General features: G+C 40.6%; 1 protein-coding gene across 4 annotated transcripts in view; it reads right to left on the minus strand.

Annotated features, from left to right (window-relative positions):
- ZDHHC20 (zinc finger DHHC-type palmitoyltransferase 20) overlaps window positions 1-21,205 on the minus strand; it is a 70,923-nt gene extending 49,718 nt beyond the window's left edge. For 2 of the 4 annotated variants that reach the window (XR_011071033.1, XR_011071032.1), the window contains exon 1: window positions 20,992-21,205. Coding sequence is in view for 2 of the 4 variants with exons in the window: in XM_068526751.1 (XP_068382852.1) it covers window positions 20,992-21,109 (118 nt within the window). In the remaining 2 variants the exon portion in view is untranslated. The remainder of the gene's footprint in view (window positions 1-20,991) is intronic. The other 2 variants (XM_068526751.1, XM_068526750.1) reach the window with 1 other exon arrangement.
- Window positions 21,206-22,379: the final 1,174 nt, after the last annotated feature.

Raw genomic sequence — 22,379 nt, forward strand, 5'->3', positions numbered from 1 at the left:
TATATCTTTGTCAACCGAAGGTCACACAGACTTTCTCATATGTTCACTTCTATAAGGTTTATAGGTTTTACATTTAGGTCTGTAATAGATTTTAAATGCTGATTTTAAAAATATATGGTATGAAGTGAGGATTGAGGTTAATTTTTTTGCCTAGAGATGGACAATAGTTCCAATATCGTTAGCCAACAAAACTATACTTTCTCTACTGAGTTACCTTGGATCGTCTTATGAAAATTAATCAGCTATATTTGTAAGGGTTTATTTCTGAAGTCTCTATTCTGCCCCATTGATCTATATAGTCCACTCCCACTCTAACACCACCCTGACTTGATTCCAAGCAGCTTTAGAAAATCCTGAAATCAGACAGTATGACTCCTCCAGCTTCTTTTTCAAAAGTGTTTTGGCTATTTTAGGTCCTTTGCATTTCCATATAAATTTTAAGCTCATCTTATTGATTAAAAAAAAAAAAAAAAGCCTGCTGGGATTTTTGGCTGGTATTGTATTGACTCTATAGATCACTTTAGAAAGAACTGATATCTTTATAATATTGTCTTCCATTCCATGATCACAGCATATCTCTTCACTTTAGATTTTACCTGATCAATACACAAACCTTGCACATATTTTGTTAGATTTATCCCTTTTATTTAATTTTTTGATCCAATTATAAATCAGCATTTTAAAAATTGAGGTATAGTTGATTTACAATATTGTATGTTTCAGGTGTACAACATAGTGATTCACAATTTTTAAAAATTATACTCCATTTATAGTTACTATAAAACATTGGCTATATTCCCTGTGCTGTACAATATATCCTTGTAGCTTATTTATTTTATACATAGTCATTTGTACCTCTTAATCCTCCATCAGTTGTTACCCCTCCTTCCTTCCCTCTCCCCACTGGTAACCTCTAGTTTGTTCTCCTATATCTCCGAGTCTGTTTCTTTTTTGTTATACTGACTAGTTTTTTTTTTTCTTTTAGATTCCCCATATAAGGGATAACATTTAGTATCTTCCTCTGACTTATTTCACTAAGCATAATATCTTCCAGTTCCATCCATGTCGTTGCAAATAGCAAAATTTCATTATTTTTCACGATGAAGTGGTATTCCATTGTAATATATATACCTCATCTTCTTTATCTATTCATCTGTTGATGGACACTTAAGTTGCTTCCATATCTTGGCTATTGTAAGTAATACTGCTATGAACACTGGGGTGCATGTATCTTTCCAAATTAGTGTTTTCATTTACTTAGAATATATACCCAGGAGTAGAACTGCTGGATCATATGGTAGCTCTATTTTTAATTTTTGAGGACCCTCCATACTGTTTTCCACAGTGTCTGCACCAATTTCCATTCCCACCAACAGTGTACAGGGGCTCCCTTTTCTCCACATCCTTGCCGACATTTGTCATTTGTGGTTTTTTTGATGATAGACATTCTGACAAGTGTGAGGTGATATCTCACTGTGGTTTTGATTTGCACTTCTCTGATGATTAGCAATGTTGAGAATCTTTTCATGTGCCAGATGTTGGCCATCTGTATGTCTTCTTTGGAAAATTGTCTATTCAGGTCTTCTGCCCATTTTTTAATCAGGTTTTTTTTTGATGTTGAGTTGTATGAGCTATTTATATATTTTAGATATTAACTCCTTTATTGGTCATATCATTTGCAAATATTTCCTGCCATGCAGTAGCTTGTCTCTTCATTTTATCGATGGTTTCCATTGCTGTGCAAAATCTTGTAAGTTTAATTAGTCCCCCTCCTTCCTTTTTTTTGGCCACACCTCGCAGCATGCAGGATCTTAGTTCCCTGACCAGGGATCTAACCTGTGCCCACTGCAGTGGAAGTGCAGAGTCTTAACCACTGGACCGCCAGGAAAGCCCCCTAATTAGGTCCCATTTGTTTACGTTTGCTTTTATTTTCTTTGCCTTAGGAGATAGATCCAAAAAAATACTGCCACAATTTATGTCAAAGAGTGTTCTGCCTATGTTTTCTTCTAGGAGTTTTATGGTTTGAGGTCTTACATTTAGGTCTTTCATCCATTTTGAGTTTATCTTTGTACATGGTGCAAGAAAATGTTTTAATTTCATTCTTTCGCATGTAGCTGTCCAGTTTTTATAGCACCACTTTTGAAGAGACTGTCTTTTCCCCATTATATATTCTTGCCTCATTTGTCATTGGTTAATTAACAATAAGTGAGTGGGTTTATTTCTGGGCTCTCTATCCTGTTCTGTTGATCTATGTGTCTGTTTTTGTGCCAGGACCATAGTTTTGGTTACCGTAGCTTTGTAGTATAGTCTGAAGTCAGGGAGCGTGATTCCTCCAGCTCTGTTCTTTCTCAAGATTGTTTTGGCTATTTGGGGTCTTTTGTGTCTCCACACAAATTTTAAACTTATTTGTTCCAGTCCTATGAAAAATGCCCTTGGTATTTTGATAGGGATTGCATTGAATCCGTAGATTGCCTTGGGTAGTATGGTCAGTTTAACAATACTAATTCTTTCAATCCATGAAAATAATACATCTTTCCATCTGTTTGTGTCATCTTCAATTTCTTTCATCAGTATCTCATAGTTTTCTGAGTACAGATCTTTTACCTTCTTAGGTAGGTTTATTCCTAGGTTTTTTGTGTTTTTTTTAATGCGATGGTAAATGCAAGTTTCCTTAATTTCTCTGTTAGTTTGTTGTTACTATATAGAAATGCAACATATTTCTGATATTTGTTTTGTATCCTGCAACTTTACCAGATTCATCGATGAGCTTTAGTAGTTTTTTTGCTGGGGTCTTTAGGATTTTCTATGTATAGTACCATGTAGTCTGAAAACAGTGACAGTTTTACTTTCCGGTTTGGGTGCCTTTTATTTCTTTTTCTTCTCTGACCGCTGTGGCTAGAACTTCCAATACGATGTTTAACAAAAATGGTGAGAGTGGCATTCTTGTCTTGTTCCTGACCTTAGAGGAATGATTTCAGCTTTTCATTGTTGCGTATGATATTAGCTGTGGGATTATCATATATGGCCTTTATTATGTTGAGGTATGTTCCCTCTGTACCCACTTTCTGGAGAGTTTTTATCATAAATGGATGTTGAATTTTGTCAAAAGCTTTTTTTGCATCTGTGGAGATGATCATATGGTTTTTATTCTTCAATTTGTTAATATCATGTATCACACTGATTGATTTGTGGATACTGATCTATCCTTGCATCCCTGGAATAAATCCCACTTGATCATGGTAAATGATCCTTTTAATGTATTGTTGAATTTGACTTGCTAATACTTTGTTGAGGATTTCTGCATCTATGTCCATCAGTGATACTGGCCTGTGATTTTCCTTTTTTGTGGTATCTTTGTCTGGTTTTGGTATCAGGGTGATACTGGCCCCACAGAATGAGTTCAGAAGCACTCCATCCTCTGCAGTTTTTTAGAATAGTCTGAGAAGGATAGGTGTTACGTCTTCTCAAATTTGGTAGAATTCACCTGTGAGGCCATCTGGTCATGGACATTTGTTTGTTGGGGATTTCTTTTATTACTGATTCAATTTCATTACTGGTAATTGGCCTGTTCATATTTTCTATTTCTTCTTGGTTCAGCCTTGGGAGACTGTACACGTCTAGTAATCTGTCTACTTCTTCTAGGTTATCCACTTTATTGGCATATTGTTGTTCGTAATAATCTGCTATGATCTCTTGTATTTCTGTGGTGTCAGTTTTAACTTCCTTTTAAATTTCTGATTTTATTTATTCAGGCCCTCTCTTTTTTTCTTATGAGTCTGACTAAAGGTTTATCAATTTTTAAAACGATTTTCAAAGAACCAGCTCTTTGTTTCATTGATCTGTTCTATTTTCTTAAGTCTCTATTTCATTTATTTCTGCTCTGATTTTTGACTTCTTTCCTTTTACTAACTTTGGGTTTTGTTCTTGTTTTTCTCATCCTTTCTCGTAAGGTTAAGTTGCTTATTTGAGATTTTTCTTGTTTCCTGAGGTAGGCTTTTATCACTATAAACTTCCCTCTTACAACTGCTGTTGCTGCATCCCATAGATTTTGGATCACTGTGTTCTTGTTTTCACTTGTCTCCATATTTCTTTTTATTTCTTCAGTGATCCATTGGTTGCTCAGTAGCATATTTTCTAGCCTCCACTTGTTTGTGTTTTTGCAGTTTTTTTCTTGTAGTTGACTTCTAGTCTCATAGTATTGTGGTCAGATAAGATGCCTGATATTATTTCAATCAATGAGACCATTAGTACTGCCAGTAATATGATTACTGAAAGGTTTAAATAATTTGTTGCATATATGCTCTACATTCTCTAATAGCTGTACCATATCTAATTTGTTAGAGCAAATAACCATTACAAATTATATTTTTCTCTTACTTATAACCCTCCTCACTTAGGTCTATAAGAACATACGTACATATTTATTGTTCATATCATAGTTTAAGTTGCTGTCTCTGTGGTCATTTGGGCTGTCTAAAGCTCATCCCCATTCTCTAGCAAACTGGTTTTGTTGTAGATACAATTCAAGTTGTTCTGTTTATATGCAGTGATTTGGGGGAGACTCAAAAATAATAAACCGTTACCATCATCTTCCCAGAATCCCAAATGACAGTGACTTTTTGAAGAGAAGAGGCCATATGTCTTGTGAAATGTGCTACATTCTGACTTTGTTTCTTTTTGGTGTCCTTCACTTCTTCATCTACCCCAACCTCTTCCTCCTCCTACCATTCCATTCAAAGTCTAATGGCTTGAGTATAATTTGAGGGAGCAGGTGGGAGAGGATGGACAAGAATACTCATCTGGGTACTGTATAGTATTTAAGGAGATACTCAGGAGACACATTATTTAAGTTTGTCACTATCAGTGATGCTACGTTTGGGCCATTTGGTAAGGCAGCGACCACCAAATGTCTCCTTTGTAAAGGTCCATTTTTCACTTTGACAATCATGGAATCTTCTGTGGAGTAAAACGTTAAGGGTATGTGAATATCTTCTTCCCCTAACAGTTTTAGCATCACTGATATGCCTTGCCTGAATCTATTATTTTGTAGAATTAGAAAATCACCATTAAAAGCCCTCTATTATTTACTTCCATAGTTTTAAGCTGGCATTCTTCTGTAAAGAGCTTTCCCTCACTGGAGATAAACTAGAATCATTCTAAAAAGGCAGTACAAAAATATAATTATTTCCCTTTAATTACCCATTTTCAGAATAAAAATTTGGTATAATATTTACCTCCAGGACTTCCCTGGTGGCACAGTGGTTAAGCACCCGCCTGCCAATGCAGAGGACATGGGTTCGGGCCCTGGTCCAGAAAGATCCCACATGCCACGGAGCAACTAAGCCCGTGCGCCACAACTACTGAGCCTGTGCTCTAGAGCCTGCGAGCCACAACCACTGAGCCCGTGTGCCACAACTACTGAAGCCTGCGCCTACAGCCCACGCTCCGCAACAAGAGAAGCCACCGCAACGAGAAGCCCGCGCTCTGCAACCAAGAGTAGCCCCAGCTTGCCGCAACTAGAGAAAGCCCATGCGCAGCAACAAAGACCCAATGCAGCCAAAAATAAATAAATTTTAAAAATTCACCTCCATTGTTAGCAAATACATTTAGTTTTTCTCTTCTTGAATATCAATACAGAAATTTACGGATTTTATTTACTAGATGTGTCATCAAGTACACTCGTTATTTTTATGTTCAAATTGCCCCACTTGGCTAATGCCTCTTCCAGCTGACTCCTGTAGCGTCCTGATCATCCCATTTGTCTCTGAGCACTTCCTTGCACAGCACAAGATGTCCCAGGCTCATTTTATATTTTCCTCCCCTGGACCTGACATTAGCCACTTCTTCAAGGGCCACTGGTTTCTTTTAATGATATTTAGAAACCAAGCTTTGAATTCTCAGGGTGCTCACAGCTACTGGAGTTTCATTGCTTTTAGGCCCTTTGGGTTACAAAAGGAGTATTATACATTTATATTTATATTCACACTGATATTTCCAATTCAAATAGAACATTACAGAGTTTTTTCTTAATTTCTTGGCATTGTATTTGTATCTCTTTACTTTCACAATGAAAATCTTAGTTCCTAAGTAATTTACTTATTTATTCAGTTTATCCTAAAATGTACATAAAACAGTTTAAAAACTACATACTAGTTTAAGATTTCTTTGCAGTTCTTTTATTTTATTCTGTTTTGGCTTTAAACTACATCCAACTAAGGAGTCCTGTGTTACTTTCAAAACTCACTAGAAAGAATTCTTTCCTCTGTGTAGTTATAGTACCAACTTCATAAAATTAAGTTCATTTGTTTCATGATTTCAAATTTTACAGTTTGCTTTTACCCTTGTTTTATTTTTATTTTGGATATGTAACAAATATAAATGTTTAAAAGTTTAAAAAAAAACTATGTAAAAAGGTACTCAGAAAGGCCTGGCTTTCATTCCTCACCCCCTCACCCCAGATAATCATTTTTATTAGTGTTTGTTTTATCCTTCCACTACTTCTTTTAGCAAAATAAGCAAGTAAGTATGTATTTCTAATTTCTTCCTTTAAATATCTTGGTCTACACCTTGCTTTTTTCACTTATACCCTAGAAATCACTACACATTAGTACACAGAGACAACCATTGTTTCCTTTTTAAAGCACTTCATGGTATTCCACTGTGTGGGTGTTCCAGTTATACAACCAGGCCTCTATTGATAGCCATCTGGGTTGTCTCCAATCTTCTGCTGTTGCAAACAGTGCAGCAATGAATAACCCTATGCATGTGTTGTTTACTTGTGGAAGTTTATCTTCAGTGTAGGTTTCTAACAGTGCGATTACTGGACTGAAAGTAAATCTGTCTGCTTTCCCCAAACTCAATTATAGGGGTTGTACCATTTTGATACTCCTACAAGCAATGCATGAGGCTGCTTATTTCTCTACAATAAAATATCTTCAGACTTTTGATACTACAGGGTAATTTTACTTTGCATTAAATAAATTACGGTAAGCATCTTCTCATATGTTTATAAGCCATTTTTGTTTTTTTTCCCTATGAACTGTCTATGTCACATCCATTTAAAAAATTTTTTTAATCAGGCTTTCCTCACTCCCTGGTTGTAAGATCATCCAGCCATGTTTTCTCTTAGTGTTGGAAGGTTCTTATTTTTTATATTCAGATTTGGTCCATTTTGAAATGGCAGATTCCAGGGGTAGGAGAAGTATCAGAGAAGCCTAAAAAAAATCTCCTGGCACCTGAAGATAAGGAAAGAAAAATGATGGCGACATGTCAAAAGGACACAGAAACCAAACTAAAAGGGCTCCTACTGGCTAAATCTGGGACAATTTGAGCAACAAAAATAAATGATACAGGGATTTCCCTGGTGGCGCAGTGGTTAAGAACTGGCCTGCCAATGCAGGGGACACGGGTTTGAGCCCTGGTCTGGGAAGATCCCACATGCCGCGGAGCAACTAACCCTGTGCGCCACAACTACTGAGCCTGTGCTCTAGAGCCCATGAGCCACAACTACAGAAGCCTGCGTGCCACAACTACTGAAGCCCGTGCACCTAGAGCCCGTGCTCCGCTACGAGAAGCCACCTCAGTGAGAAGCCTGCACACCGCAATGAAGAGTAGCCCCTGCTCACTGTAACTAGAGAAAGCCTGCACGCAGCAACAAAGACCCAATGCAGCCAAAAATAAATAAATAAATAAAAAATAAATTTATAAAAAATAAATGATACGTTATAACCCATAAAATAAGAATCCATGAGAGCACGACGATGTAAATGAATGAATAAATAAATAAATGGGCGGCTTCCCTGGTGGCGCAGTGGTTGAGAATCTGCCTGCCAATGCAGGGAACACGGGTTCGAGCCCTGGTCTGGGAAGATCCCACATGCTGCGGAGCAACTGGGCCCGTGAGCCACAATTACTGAGCCTGCGCGTCTGGAGCCTGTGCTCCGCAACAAGAGACTGCAGAAACGAAGACCCAACACAATCAAAAAATAAATAAATAAATAAATAAATAAATAAATGGGGAGGAGGGAAAGCTCTTCCTTTCGGTTTAATTCTAATTATTAAATGTAGAAGAAATCATAGAATTTAAAAAATCACCATTTGGCAACCAGCACAGTAATTGTTTCAAGCAAGAGTCCTCAACAGATGCTAAAAAAGAGTAAGTGCAAGTAATCATGAACAGATTTTCCCACAAAGATACTTGTCTTAGGTTGGGTTCTCTGGAATCAGGTGCTGAGACAGAGTTTGGGGTGCAAGATACTCACTAGGGATCAACACATGTGAAAGGAAGTGGGGGAAGCAGAATTGGGCAGAGGTAGACATCTCACTATAGTGCAGGCCTATTCAAGCTTTGGCCACAGGCAGGGAGCTCTGAAGAAGTCCACCCCTTCTCACTCAGCACTGCATGCCACTGCCCAGGAAGGGTGTGACCTTGGGTGAGTTGAGTCACACTGAACGAGCTGAGAGCTGACTGCTGGAAGCTGTCTGCTGACTGCACATGCCACAACTGAGCAAGTCCTTCCTCAAAGACGGGTATGTGTGGGTTGTCTGGGTCTACCAGAATACTTATTAATTACAAGGAAAACTGTACCTTTACAGAATGGAGAAACTTGGCAGATACCAGCTTACGTGGTGACCAAAGTAAACAGTTCCCAAGACAGTACAATCAATGACACAGTATTACTTTTGCGGTATTCACGCTAGAAATGTATACATGAGGAAACATCAGACATACCTAATTCGACGGACATTCTACACAAGAAGCCTATACTCTTCAAAAATGTCACGGTCATGAAACACAAAACAAGACTGAGGAGCTCTTCCAGATCAAAGGACACTAGAGAGACCTGATACCTAACTGCAATGTGTGAGCCTGGCCTGGTCTGTGGAGCAGAACAACGGTTTAGTGGGACAACTGGAGAAGTCCCAGTAAGGCTTACAGATTAGAGAGTAGCATTTTATCATGCTAATTTCCTGATCTTGATATCTGTACTCTGATTATATAAGAGAATGTTCTCTGCTATAGACTGAATGTTTGTGTTCCCCCAAAATTCATGTTAAATCCTAATGCCCAGTGTAATAGTATTTGAAGGTGGGGCCTTTGGGATTACATCATGAGAGTGAGGCTCTCATGAATGGGATTAGTGCCCTAATAAGAAAGAGATCCCTCACTCCTTCCGTCATGTGACAATACAGTGAAAAGATGGCCATCTATGAACCAAGAAGTGAGCCCTCACCAGACCCCTGCTGGCACCTTGATCTTAAGACTTCCAGTCTCCCGAAGTGTGAGAAATAAATTTCTACTGTTTATAAGCCACCACCATAAGTCTATGGTATTCTGTTAAAGAACCTAAACAGACTAAGTAAGACACTCTTGCTTTTAGAACACTGATGTATTTACAGGTAAAGGGACATAAGGTCTGCAACTTACTCTCAAATATTTCAGAGACAGAAATGAATAAATGATAAAGCATGTAGCAAATAATAACCTTTAGGGAATCTGGGTGAAGGATATATGAAAATTCTTTGTACTATTTTTCACAAGTCCAAAATTATTTTAAAATAAAAAGTGTAAAATATAAGAAAAAAATTTTTTATCCATTTGTAGTTTATCTTGGAATACAGTGTGAGATATGGACCCAATTTTATCTCTTATCAAATAAGTATCCAGTTGTCCCACCTTCTCCTCTGTGATTTGAGGTGCTACTTTATTCTAAATTTCTATATTTACTGTCTATTTCTGGACATTCTATTCTGTTCCATTGGCCAATATGTCTGTCCACACAATTGGTACACAATTTTTATAACAGATTTTATTTTATTTTTTAAATTATTTATTTATTTATTTATTTATTTATGGCTGTGTTGGGTCTTCGTTTCTGTGTGAGGGCTTTCTCTAGTTGCGGCAAGTGGGGGCCACTCTTCATCGCGGTGTGCGGGTCTCTCACTATTGCGGCCTCTCTTGTTGCGGAGCACAGGCTCCAGACGCGCAGGCTCAGCAATTGTGGCTCACGGGCCTAGTCACTCCGCGGCATGTGGGATCTTCCCAGACCAGGGCTCGAACCCGTGTCCCCTGCGTTGGCAGGCAGATTCTCAACCACTGCACCACCAGGGAAGCCCCACAGACTTTACTTTTTAGAGCAGTTTAGGTTCATAGCAAAACTGAACAGAAAGTAGAGAGAGTTCTTATTTACACCCCCTGCTCTCACAATTTAAATTATAGAGATTTGTGGTTTAAAATCAGGTGGAGTTTTGTGCTCTTTATCATTCTTTCAGGGATTTCTTGGTTGCTCTTTCTTGTTTATTTTTCCATGTGACCCTTAGGATCAACTTGTCTAGTGCCAGAAAAAAACAAAACAAAACAAGAAACCATTTACTGGGACTGGATTTATGCATTAACTTGGGGAGAACTGAAGTCTTTGTAATGCCGAGTTTTTCTATTCATGAACATGATATACGTAATGTCTTTCCATTTGTTCAAGTCTACTTCTATGTTTTTCAGAAATGTTTTCCTCCTATAGATGGCATTTTTCTTGAGTTTATTAAGTATTTTATCTTTTTGACGTTATTGGAAATGGAAACTTGACTTCTACCATATTTTCAATTATTCATTATTTTCTTTATTGTGTACATATAGAAAGTATTCAGTTTTGTTTGCTAATTTATATCCTGCCATTTTACTCAATTCCTTTTGTTTAGGTGTTCTGCTGTTATTGACTCTCTTGGCTTTTCAACATATACTATCACGTTATCTGCATGTAGAAATAGCTTTCCCTCTTCCTTTCCAACGTCTTACGCTTCTAATTATTCTCTCTTGATTGAATGTGGTAACTGGTTTTGTCAATACAATGTTATTCAAAACATAGCAATGGACATAGTGATACGTATTTACTGCTGGTTTTAGTGGAAATTAAGTATTTTGTGTGTGTGCAATTTAGAAAAATTTAGAATTTAGAAAAATACTGGATTAAACAAAGTTACATACTTAGTTACAGCAGGGCTTCTTAAAATGTGTAATGTGCAAATGAGCACTGTGAAAATAATGATAGAGACTATTATATAAAGTCCAAATGAATCTGACAATGTGCATTTATACATTTTTGAGTTCACAATGTCAAATACAGTACCCGGAACACTGTAAACATTCTATGTTTGTTACATTACTAAAATAACATAGAGATTTTTTTTTTCTTAAACAAAATTCACATTTTATTTAGGTTGAAATAAACACAGAGATGTTTTTAAGGTCAGGAGAGTATCTGTATTTGAAATTGTGGGTTATCTACTATGTGAATATATTCCAATTCTCCCTCTTGTGCTAGGACGGGAAGTGGCAGAAACACAATTAATTCACTCATTCAATGAATCTATTGAGTACATATTACACAGGACCTGTTTTAGGTTATGGAAATAAAGCAGTGAACACACTTATCAGGAGAGAAACACAAACAACTGCATGTCAAGAATTAATAAGTGCTATGAGGAACCACAAAGCAGGGTAAGGAGAAAGTGAAAGAGGAAGTACTTATTTTATATAGGGTAGTCAGGAAAGCCTCTTTGATGGGGGAATATCTCAACAGAAATCTAGATGAAGTGAGAGAGCTAGGCTTGTGGAAATCTGGGAGGAAAGCATTCCAGGCAGAAGGAACAGTAAGTACAAAGGTTCTCAGGTGGGACCATGCAAGGCCTGAGAGATGCAAAGAGGGCTGGCTGGCTGAAGCAGAATGAGTGAAGGAAGAGATGAGTCAGAAGCAGGGGCGGGCCAAGGCACTTAGGGCCTCACAGGCTACGGAAAGAGCTCTGGATTTCATTAAGAGCAAAGGAGGAAGCCACTGGAGCATGCAGAGGACTAAGGATCTTGACTTGGGCTTTGAAAGATTCACTCTGGCTTTCTGGAGGGTGGGGGAAGAGCGGACTGTTAGGAGGCCAGGGCACATGTGTCCATGATGTGTGCCACAGCCACGACGCCACACCTCCTTTCTTAACGCTTACACCAATGACACACACTGCTAACATTTTGGTGTGTTGGTATTATTTCCTTCAGGTGCTGATGATATCCTTTCCAAGCACTTAGTTTAAAAAGCTTCCCTGAAGACTTCACATTTAATAAGCTCATGTTTGTTCAATTAGTATGTTAATAATAACTGTTCCTCCTATGATTCCAACTGGGTGGGCCAAAGTTCACGTTAGTGTGTATAATGCAGCACCAAGAAGAGTGGAAGAACAGAGAGAATAGAAATGTTTTAAGAACAATTTAAAAAAATCTTTATCATCAAGACTTATGGATCTCTGTCTTAGAGAAATCTATTCTTCATAAAACCATAATCCCCATTATTTGTGACTATTTCAGTTATTTAAGTGTAGGTGCCCATCTGCTCAAGAAGATGTGCTGCATGTTTCAGCAGTATGTAAATCTGTGTAGCTTATCTGCTCCCAGGAATAGTACCAGGTACTAATCTTCTTAAAGTCCCACGTGATGATGGTGTGGTGGGCTCCCCTCCTTTGACAACAGTTCTCCCACATGCACACTACTGACACTACCACAAGCTCATAGCAAAACAGGAACCCACTTTTACAATATGATCTTCAAATGCAGCCAGTTTTTTAAACAGTGTGAGAATGTGCTCCTTCACTCACTTAAGACTGTGTGTGGGCATGGGGGGAACACAACTCTAAGAATTAAAAAACAAAAACACTTCCTGCCGAAAAAGGGAAGGCAAGAAAAAGTATGCTCGCGGCTATTTACATTTCTCCCCACCCCCAGTAACATTTGAAAGCCTACTCTGCTAAGAACGTTACATGATTCTGTAAGACAGGCGTTACCCCATTTTATACCATAGGGACAAATTCAGAGAGGATAAATAAGTTATTAAGATCATTCAACAAGTAAAAAGGTACAGCAAGGAGGCCAGTGTGGCAGCTGCAGAACAACTAAAAGAGTGGAAAGGAAATTATGTCAGAGAAGTAATGAGGGGAAGAGGCCATGGTAAGGACGTTAGGAGCTCCACTGAACAAGAGAGGAGGCCAGCCAAGGTTTTCATTAGAGGAGTGACAATCTGCTATTAGTTTTAAAGGGATCATTCTGGCTGCTTTGTGGAAGACAGGGTACAGGTGGGAAGATCGGGGTGAAATGAGGAGGAAGAAACAAGATATAAGGGTGCTACAATAATATAAGTGATAATGTGGCATAACAAACCACCTCAAACTTCGTGACTTTATTATCATTTTTTCTCTGGCTGCACAGCACAGCATGCAGGATCGTAGCTCCCCAACCAGGGGCTGAACCCGCGCCCCCTGCAGTAGAAGTGTGGAGTCTTAACCACTGGACGACCAGGGAAATCCCCCAACCTTAGTGACTTTAAACAACCACCACTTATTATTTCCTACAATCGTGCGGATCGGCAGTTCAGGCTGTGATCAGCTGGGCTGTTTTTCTACCAGCTGCTGTCAACAGGCAGCTAGACCAGGGCAGGAGCTCATCCACGCATCAGGGGCTTTGGTGCTTAACTCATCTTGCCTTGGCCTCTCTCTCCACATGGTCTAGCCTGAACGGCGACCGGAATGTTCCAGAAGAGTTAACATGGACGATGCATGCTGTTTTGAGCCTAGGCTCCGGATCTCACACATCACTCCCACCACGTTCTACTAGTCAAAGCAGGTACAAAGCCAGCCCAGATTCACTGGGTGGGCAAAAGACTCCACCTCTGGGGAGGAAGTACAAATTATTGTGGCCATGTTTTTCAATCTACTACACACGACAGAGATCATGGTGGCTTGAAGAAATATAGCTGCAGTGGTGGTGGTGAGAAGCAACTGGATTTTGGTACACTTGATGACAGGATTTGCTGATCAATGGGATGTAAAATGACTTTATAACCAGGGAACTGAAAGGATGAAACTGCCATTTACCGAGCTAAGATAGGAGGAGCAGTTCAGCAGAGAGAAAAAAACTCACAAGAGTTCTGTTTTGGACAATAAGTCTGAAATGCCTCTAAGATATCTGAGCAGAGATGTCAAGAAAACAGACATCAGAGCCTGGAGTTCAGCATGCGATGTCTTCTTTGCCACAAAGTGGAAGTGACCAGCAGAGAAAAAAAGTTTTATCCATGTGACTAGGGCATAATGTTGTTCTTCCAAATAGTCTAACCTGGTTTCTAAGTTGTCCAGCACCTCTTCCATGTTCCTTGACTTATAAGAAAGCAGTAAAGGCCCAAAGAAGGTTCAGTTTATATGGAAGAAAATATAAAAGCTCTTTTTGTTCGTTTGGGCTTGGGTTTTTTGGGGTATTATCTACAGAGTTCTCTCAGACCAATCTGCTTTCTAGCATCAACAGAAAATGCTACCAGGACAGATTAAATCACTAGCAGTCATAAGGAAAAAAAAACTGTTCTTCAAAGATAGAAAAGAAAAAGGCCAAGATAATGAAGAATGCAAATAATGAAGTCTGCAGAACACTGTATCTAAAAACAGATATGAAATAACAAAATTAAAACGTTTTAAAAAATACTCTAATTCATGTCATTCCTATAATTATGTCCTCTATTGAGGATGAGATTTAGGGAGCCAGAGTTTTTCAAAACAGTATCATCATAATTTCAAAGAATCACTGTTTCAAAATCCAAAACAGAGACTGCAGAACCGATAAGCAATATCATGTAGCCTTTAACCCCAAAGAATGTTGAAATATATGTTGGTAATTATAATTTAATTGTTATGGTGGATGTCTGTTCAACACATTCAAACATGATTCAAGTGAGTTTATAGGAGTATGATTCCAATTCGATTCACCACATATTTATTGAAAGTCTACTAGTAACTAGATTCTCTAGTGGATACAAAGATGAATAGGACCCAACCATACTATAAACCTTAAAAGCAGGATTTTTAAAATACTTAAACGTAATAAAGTGTATGGTTTTTATTTATATTCTAATTCAATGCACAAGTGATCTGTGGAGGCTTACTAGAAATATATTCTTAAATAAAACTGCATTTTAGAAACAGAAAAATACAAATTAGAATGTGAAGTAGAGAATAAAGGGAGAAATACTGATATATGCTACAATACAGATGAACCTTAAAAACATGTGAAAGACGCCAGGCACAAAAGACCACTTACTGTTTGACTTCATTTATATGAGATGTCCAGAAAAGGCATGCAGAGACACAGTGTTGATTAGCGTTGCCTGCGACTGGGGATGGGAACAGGAATTAACCACAAATGGTCACAAGGGATCTGACTGGGGTGATAAAAAATGTTCCAAAAATGGATGGTCGTAATGACTGCATAACTTGGTTTTCTAAAAATCACTACAAATGAATAAATTTTATGGTATGTAAATTATACCTCGATAAAGTTGCTTTTTGAAAAAAAAGGCAAAATAAAAACTTTTACAGACATACACAAGCAGAAATAACTTATCACCAACTGACTTGCATTACAATAAATGTTAAAGAAAGCCCTCAGGCAGAAGGAAATGACACCAGTTGGAAATACGGATTTATAAAAAAGAATGAAGTATACCAGAAATGATAACTACATAGGTAAACATATAAGATTTGTTTACTTATTTAAATATTTTTAAAAGATAATAAACTGTCTAAACAAAATAATGGCAATATAGTGTTAGTTTCATAGCATATAAAATGCTGGCAACAGCAGCATAAAGGCTACGAGGGAAGAAATAGAACAACGCTTTTATAGGGTACTGTATGTGCACTGGTATATCAGTGGAAGGTAGATTATGATAAATTAAATATGTATGCTGTAAACCTTAAAGCAACCACTAAAATAACAGAGATACAGCTAATAAGCCAACAAAGGAGAGAAAACAGAATCATACAAAATAATTTAAAATCTTTTGAAAATTGATTAATTCAAAAGAAGGCAGGACGAGGAGGAAAAGGGAAAAAAGGACAGGACAGATTTTTTAAAAAGCAAATGATAAGACTTAAAGTTACCCACATCAACAATCACGTTAAATGCAAATGGTCAAAACAGGCCAATTAAAAGGCAGAGATGGTACAGCACGGTGACTATCGTCGTATTTGAGAGTTGCTAAGAGAGCAAATTTTAAAAGTTCGCATCACAAGGAAAGAACTTTGCAACTATGTGTGGTGACGGGTGCTAACTGATCTTCCTGTGGTGATCATTTTGCAACACATACATATACTGACTCATCATGCTGGACACCTGAAATGAATGTTGTATGTCAATTAAAGCTCAATTTAAAAAAAGAAAAGAAAGGGCAGATATTTTCAGACTGGATTAAAAAAGCAAGACCCGACTATATGCTGCTCACAAGAAATGCATTTTAAATATGACGATTAAACAGGTGAAGGTAAAAGGACATTATCATGCTAATACTAACCAAAAGAAAGATTAGTGGACACGTTAATATCTGCCAAAGTAGATTTCAAAGCAAACAATATCACCAGGGATAAGAAAGTCACTTCATAATGATAGAGGGTCAATTCATGAAGAGGACACAACAATCCGAAACATTTCCTGTACCTCATTACGGAGCTGCAAAATACATGAAGCAAAAACTGAGAGAACTACTAGGAGAAAGAGACAAATCCAATTATTGTTATACCTCTCTGAGTAATTAACTGATAAAACAAATAGAAAATCAGCAGGAACACAGAAGATTCGAACACTATCAACCGACCTGCCTTAACTGACATTTATGGACCATTATGACATAACAGAATACCCAGCAACAAACAACAAAATACACTGCTGAATACAGAATACATTTTCCTCAAATGCACATGGAATGCTTCAAAGACAGACCACATTCTGGGCCATAAAACAAGGCTGAATACATTGTAAAGGACAAGCCATAAAGGTATGTTCTCTGACCACATGGAATTACATTTGAAATCAGTAACAAAAAGAGATCTGAAAAATCCCCAAGTAACTGCAAACTAAATAGCACACTTATAAAATAACCTATGGGTCAAAAGTGAAATGAAAAATGAAATTAGAAAATAATTTTAATTGAATTTAAATGAAAATACAATATATCAACATTCACGGGATGTGAATAAAGCAGTATTTGGGGTAGATAAATAGGAGTAAACACTTAAAAAAGGGCTCAAATCAATTAGTTCAATTTGCATATTGAGAAACTAGAAAAAGAGCAAGTTAATCCCAAAGTGAAAGAGAAAGGGAAATAATATCAGACAAGAAATCAGTGAAATAGAAAACAGAAAAACAATAGAGAAAAATAAGTGAAATCAAAAGCTGCTTCTTTTGAAATCAATAAAATACACTGGAGTCAACTGTGTCAAGACAGAGTGCTCAAGGTTGATGTTTAAGCTATTCATCTTGTCTCTTTCCAAATCTGAAGAAACTATCAGGAGACATAGGAATTATTAGATACATAGATTCAGAGGTTACCGTTCTATCGTACGTATCCTCTCTGAGAAAAGATAAAAGGCATATCCATCCTTGGACAAACCATACAGCTCTTCCAAGTAATAGTTTTCTCAGAAGTAAAATAAAGGGATTGAATTAGATCATCTCTAAAATCTCTTTAAGGTCTCAGATCAGCTAAATGCCAAATAAGAGGCACACATCTACTACTAACAGCTCCAAACGACCTGAGAAAATCCTAGGAAACTGTATTAGCACTTTCCCCAACAATAACCAGCTTCACCAAGCTGGAAAAGTTGGTCAATCCACCCATAACTAAACTCATATGTCTGAATATTAGCCTTGAGGAAAAAAACGAAGAATTTCAGTTTAATTTAAAATCAAGGACCAATATTACCAATTACTCCATCGTTACTTCTCCGCTTTTCACCCCTGTGAGATGGCCATCTCAGATGCATTACTTCTTACTCAACTTTATCCTCAATATTACTCCTACCAGTAATAGGAATTGCTGATTATATATATTTCTACGTGTATGTGTATATGTGTGTGTATGTGTATGGAATTGCAGAATTAAGAAGTTATAGAGGCTAGGCTGAAACAAGGGCCTCTCATAAACAATTTATTTTTTCAAATGTCCTGCAGTGGGCCATGCATTTTTACCATCTGAGATATTTAGGAACCTTCAGCTACTATCTTTCAGGAAAAAATTACCTTATATAAATAACTATAGATAAGACTGAAATCTGCCCTGAGTGTCTAGATCTGGATAATCAAGTACACTACTCTTGCACAGTAGTTAAATATAAAAGCATGGACCCTGGAGCCAAACCACTTGAGTTCCAATTCTGGTTATGCCATTTACTAGTTGTATGACCCTGCACAAATCACTTAACTTTTGTTATTATGAGAATTAAATAAATTACCACAACTAAAGATACAATTATCATTCTCTCCCATCTAATTTGATAAAGAACACCAGAAACTGAGAAAATTCTGTAAAAATTATTGAAACAGCACTTTAAATAAAACTCACACTTCACTCAGTTTAAAGCTCCTATAAAGTTATACATTGATATATCTCGGTAGGATGATCTGTGCTTATGCAAACATAAATTATACGTAAGTAGTATAAAGGATAGTTTTAATATGAGAGTGAATGAGCTTTTATGCTCCACCATGTAGGCCAGTGACACTGCAGAGCTCCCAAACGCTCCCTAGTTAATGTCTGATAACTTAGAAGCAGTAAACGCAGTCCCTACGTAAGACCTGTCACCACTGAGTATTTTAAAATTCTGCCAAGCATTTGGGCCTTAACTGTTGCAGAATGTTTTAACTTAATGAAATCCTGGGGGTGTAATCTCTAAATGACGGGCCTAAAGCCGAACTGATCTCCTAAGAGGGCAACCACTTAGCTCCGCCCCAATTCCCCATTGTGGACGGAACAATTACAGTTCCAGTGACCCTCTTGGCTCACGAGAAGTTATATGCAGAGTGGAAAGATGTGGGTCACACCCCTGTAGCCACTCAACAGCTGTGTGACCGACCAAAGGACCAGTCTCATTCCCTTCATCTGTAGCGACACCTATGCTCAGAGGCATGAAAGGGGTAAAGGGGAGAGCGATGGAATGTTCCCCCCTACTAGCACATGCACGTTCCTTTCCCTTCATGTTTTTTTTTTTTTTAAGATTTTTTTTTTTGATGTGGACCATTTTTTTTTTTAAATACATTTATTTATTTATTATTTATTTTTGGCAGCGTTGGGTCTTCATTGCTGCGCACGGGCTTTCTCTAGTTGTGGCGAGCGGGGTTGCTCTTCGTTGCGACGCGTGGGCTTCTCATTGTGGTGGCTTCTCCTGTTGCGGAGCACGGGCTCTAGGTGCACAGTCTTCAGGACTTGTGGCACATGGCTCAGTAGTTGTGGCTCGTGGGCTCTAGAGCGCAGGCTCAGCAGTTGCGGGCACAGGCTTAGCTGCTCCGCAGCATGTGGGATCTTCCTGGACCAGGGCTCGAACCTGTGTCTCCTGCATTGGTAGGCAGATTCCTAACCACTGCGCCACCAGGGAAGTCCTAATGTGGACCATTTTTAAAGTCTTTATTGAATTTGTTACAATATTGCTTCTGTTTTGGTTTTTTGGCTGCAAGGCATGTGGGATCCCAATCCCAGCTCCCCGACCAGGGATGGAACCCGCACCCCCTGTATTGGAAGGTGAAGTCTTAACCACTGGACCGCCAAGGAAGTCCCTCCCTTTGTGTTTGATGTCACCTTTTGATATGTATGATAACCATCTACAGGTTAAATGTGCAGTTTCAACATAAACACACATTTTCAAGTAAAGCTTCAGAACCTTTACTTTAAAACCACTATGGAATTAGAAGAGGGAGAGAATAATCTTCTGATAGAATTAAATAAGATTGGTGGAATAAATCTTATTCCCACTTCGGAGTAAATAAGGTATGGGACTTCCCTGGCAGTCCAATGGTTAGGACTCTGGGCTTCCACTTCAGGGGGCACGGCGTCCATCCCTGTTGGAGGAACTAAGATCCCGCAAGCCAGAGGGGTGCAGTCGAATAAAGAAGGTAAAAGTATCATCACAAGCTGTTGAGAGTCCCATGACCATGACCACTTTCTGGAAGTAGCTTTAAGAAATACCTAAATCTGGTCAATTTTAATTGATGCAAACATTTTCGGCAAACATTTTGGTATCCGAAAGGATGAAACTAAACAATCATATGCAACAGATGAACTCCATTATTATTTGGAAATGTATTCCACAACTAATTTATTCTGGACCTACTTGCAGGGATAGTTTCCCTGAAAATTAAATGTTTTATAGGTACAAAATAACTTTCTCAAAGGTGGATATTTTCATTTAAAAACCTACCCTCAAAACTTCTGAGCCAAAGCAGTCTCTTCCACGTGCAGAACTCGGTTTTAACCAAGTACTTATTCGCGAGCTGTACCAGCGCAGGGCCCTGACCCGAGGGTCCCGATTCTGCCCTTCCAAGTAGAGTGGGTGGTGCCACTTCTTCCCATTCAGACAATTAGCATCTACCTCCTGTGCCTTTTCTCCACTTAAGGTATACACTTCTGGGCCCTTTAGAAAACTGCGGACTCAGCGTAGACCCAGACGAGATCATTCTGGGGGACCAAGGGACCGGGTTTACCGACAGCACGGAGCCTCTGGTCCTGAGCTCCCAGCAAGGACCGACAGGAGCGGCAGACACGCCGAGCGACGCGGAGGAGCCCGGCGGGTCCGGGGAGCGGCGGCTGGACCACGGGCCCCGCGTGGGCTCCCCGCGACGACCCTCCGCCTGCGCTCAGGGCCCAGGGCCGAGGAGAACGCCCTCGGAACCCAGGCGGAGGGAACGTCAACTCCACAAACAGCCGGGACACGGAGGCCGGGCCCGGCGGCCGCCGCTCCCTCGCCTCACAAGCACATTGTGTCTAAGAAGCTGGACGCCGACCCGAAACACACGGGCTGAACCGGGCCCCGCGGCCGGGCTCGGGCGGACACACGGCGGGCGCGGGGGAGCGCCCTGCCCACCGAGCGCGCCTGCCCGGCGCCGGAGGCCGCGCCGAGGGGCCTCCCCCCGCCCCGCCCGGTACTCACACACGCACAGCTCCACCACGTACGCGTAGTAGGACCACACGACCACGAAGGTGATGAAGAGCACCGGCACCCAGCCCACGGTGCGCTGGCAGCAGCGCCAGAACGTGCAGGGCGCCATGTTCCGCCGGCGGCCTCGGCACCCAGCGGCCCGGGGTGGCGGGGCACGCCAGACCCCCGGCGGCGGCGGCGGCGGCGACGACGGCGGCGGCAGCAGCAGCGGCAGCAGCAGCGTCTACTCCGGCACTCCCCGCGGCTCGGCGCCCCGCCCCCGCCTCCGCCCCGACCCCTCCCCGCCCCGCGTCGCGCCCGGCCCCGCCCCGCCCCGCATTGCGTCCGCGTCGACCGCCGCCGGGGGCGGGGGTCTCCGCGCCGTGGGGGCGGGGCATGAACGGGCGTGGCCTGCTGGGCGGGCGGCGGAAGGGGCGGGGTAGCGGGCGGCGGAAGTGAGCGGAGGGAGCGCGCAGGCGCGGTGCGCAGCGCCTCCTGGCGGCCGGCTCGGGCGTGGCGCGGCTCGGGCGGACTGAGGCTCTCGGGGGGAGGCTCCCTGCGGGGCGACCGCGCCCACCCGAGCTGTGGCCTCAGGGGCCCCACGTGCCTCTCCTCTTGGGACCCCCGCGCTTTGAAATAATTTGCTCGTGTTTCGGGCGGAAGCCCTCCGTTTTCGGAGATGGAAACCGTAGGTGCGTGTGATTTAGGATGGAAGCCGTGTAGTGTGTCAGTTTGATTTGAAACCCAAATTTAGGGTTGAGTCGTGAACGGGTAACAACCTTCTCCGTGCCCGGCAAAAACTACTGAAATTTCCAGGATTTGTTTATACCTGGCGAATCTAAACAACGGCTGTAACAACGGCTGTAGTCATTGACGCCTGTAATCATTAAAGAACCTTCAAGTTTCGCTGCTTGCAGATTTCAAGGGAGACAGATGACCCTGTTGAGTGAGTCCGCGACCTTGGCCTCTGGTATGGACCTTACCGCGGAGGGAGCACAGGAAGGGCAGGCACTCATCCCTGCCCAGGGCGTGGACGTTCACCTCCCCGTACCGCGTTCTCCTCTTTAGTGACGAAAGCAGATGGACAACGCCTGTTTGCCAGGCCCTAAGCCAGGTGTTCTAGTTCATGTAAAGGGGACAAATCATGTCCCAGCCAAGGCGGCTCCCCCATACCGCCTTGTAGGACAGCTTCTTCCTTCAGGACCGTGGCTTTCAACAGAGCCTGGAGGGCACAGGGCAGCTCCCCGTCCCGGAAGTGTGCCGCTGCCCTGAGGACTGCGTCTGCAGAGTCCCCACTGTCACCGCCACCCAGGAACTCCAAAATGCCATTTTAAGTTCCGGTTCTGAGCTGAGGGCTGGGGAAGAATAAGGGCAACTAGAGGTAGCCGTGAAACCATTAG

This window comes from Eschrichtius robustus, chromosome 18, assembly GCF_028021215.1.
Source record: "Eschrichtius robustus isolate mEscRob2 chromosome 18, mEscRob2.pri, whole genome shotgun sequence".
NCBI lineage: Eukaryota > Metazoa > Chordata > Mammalia > Artiodactyla > Eschrichtiidae > Eschrichtius > Eschrichtius robustus.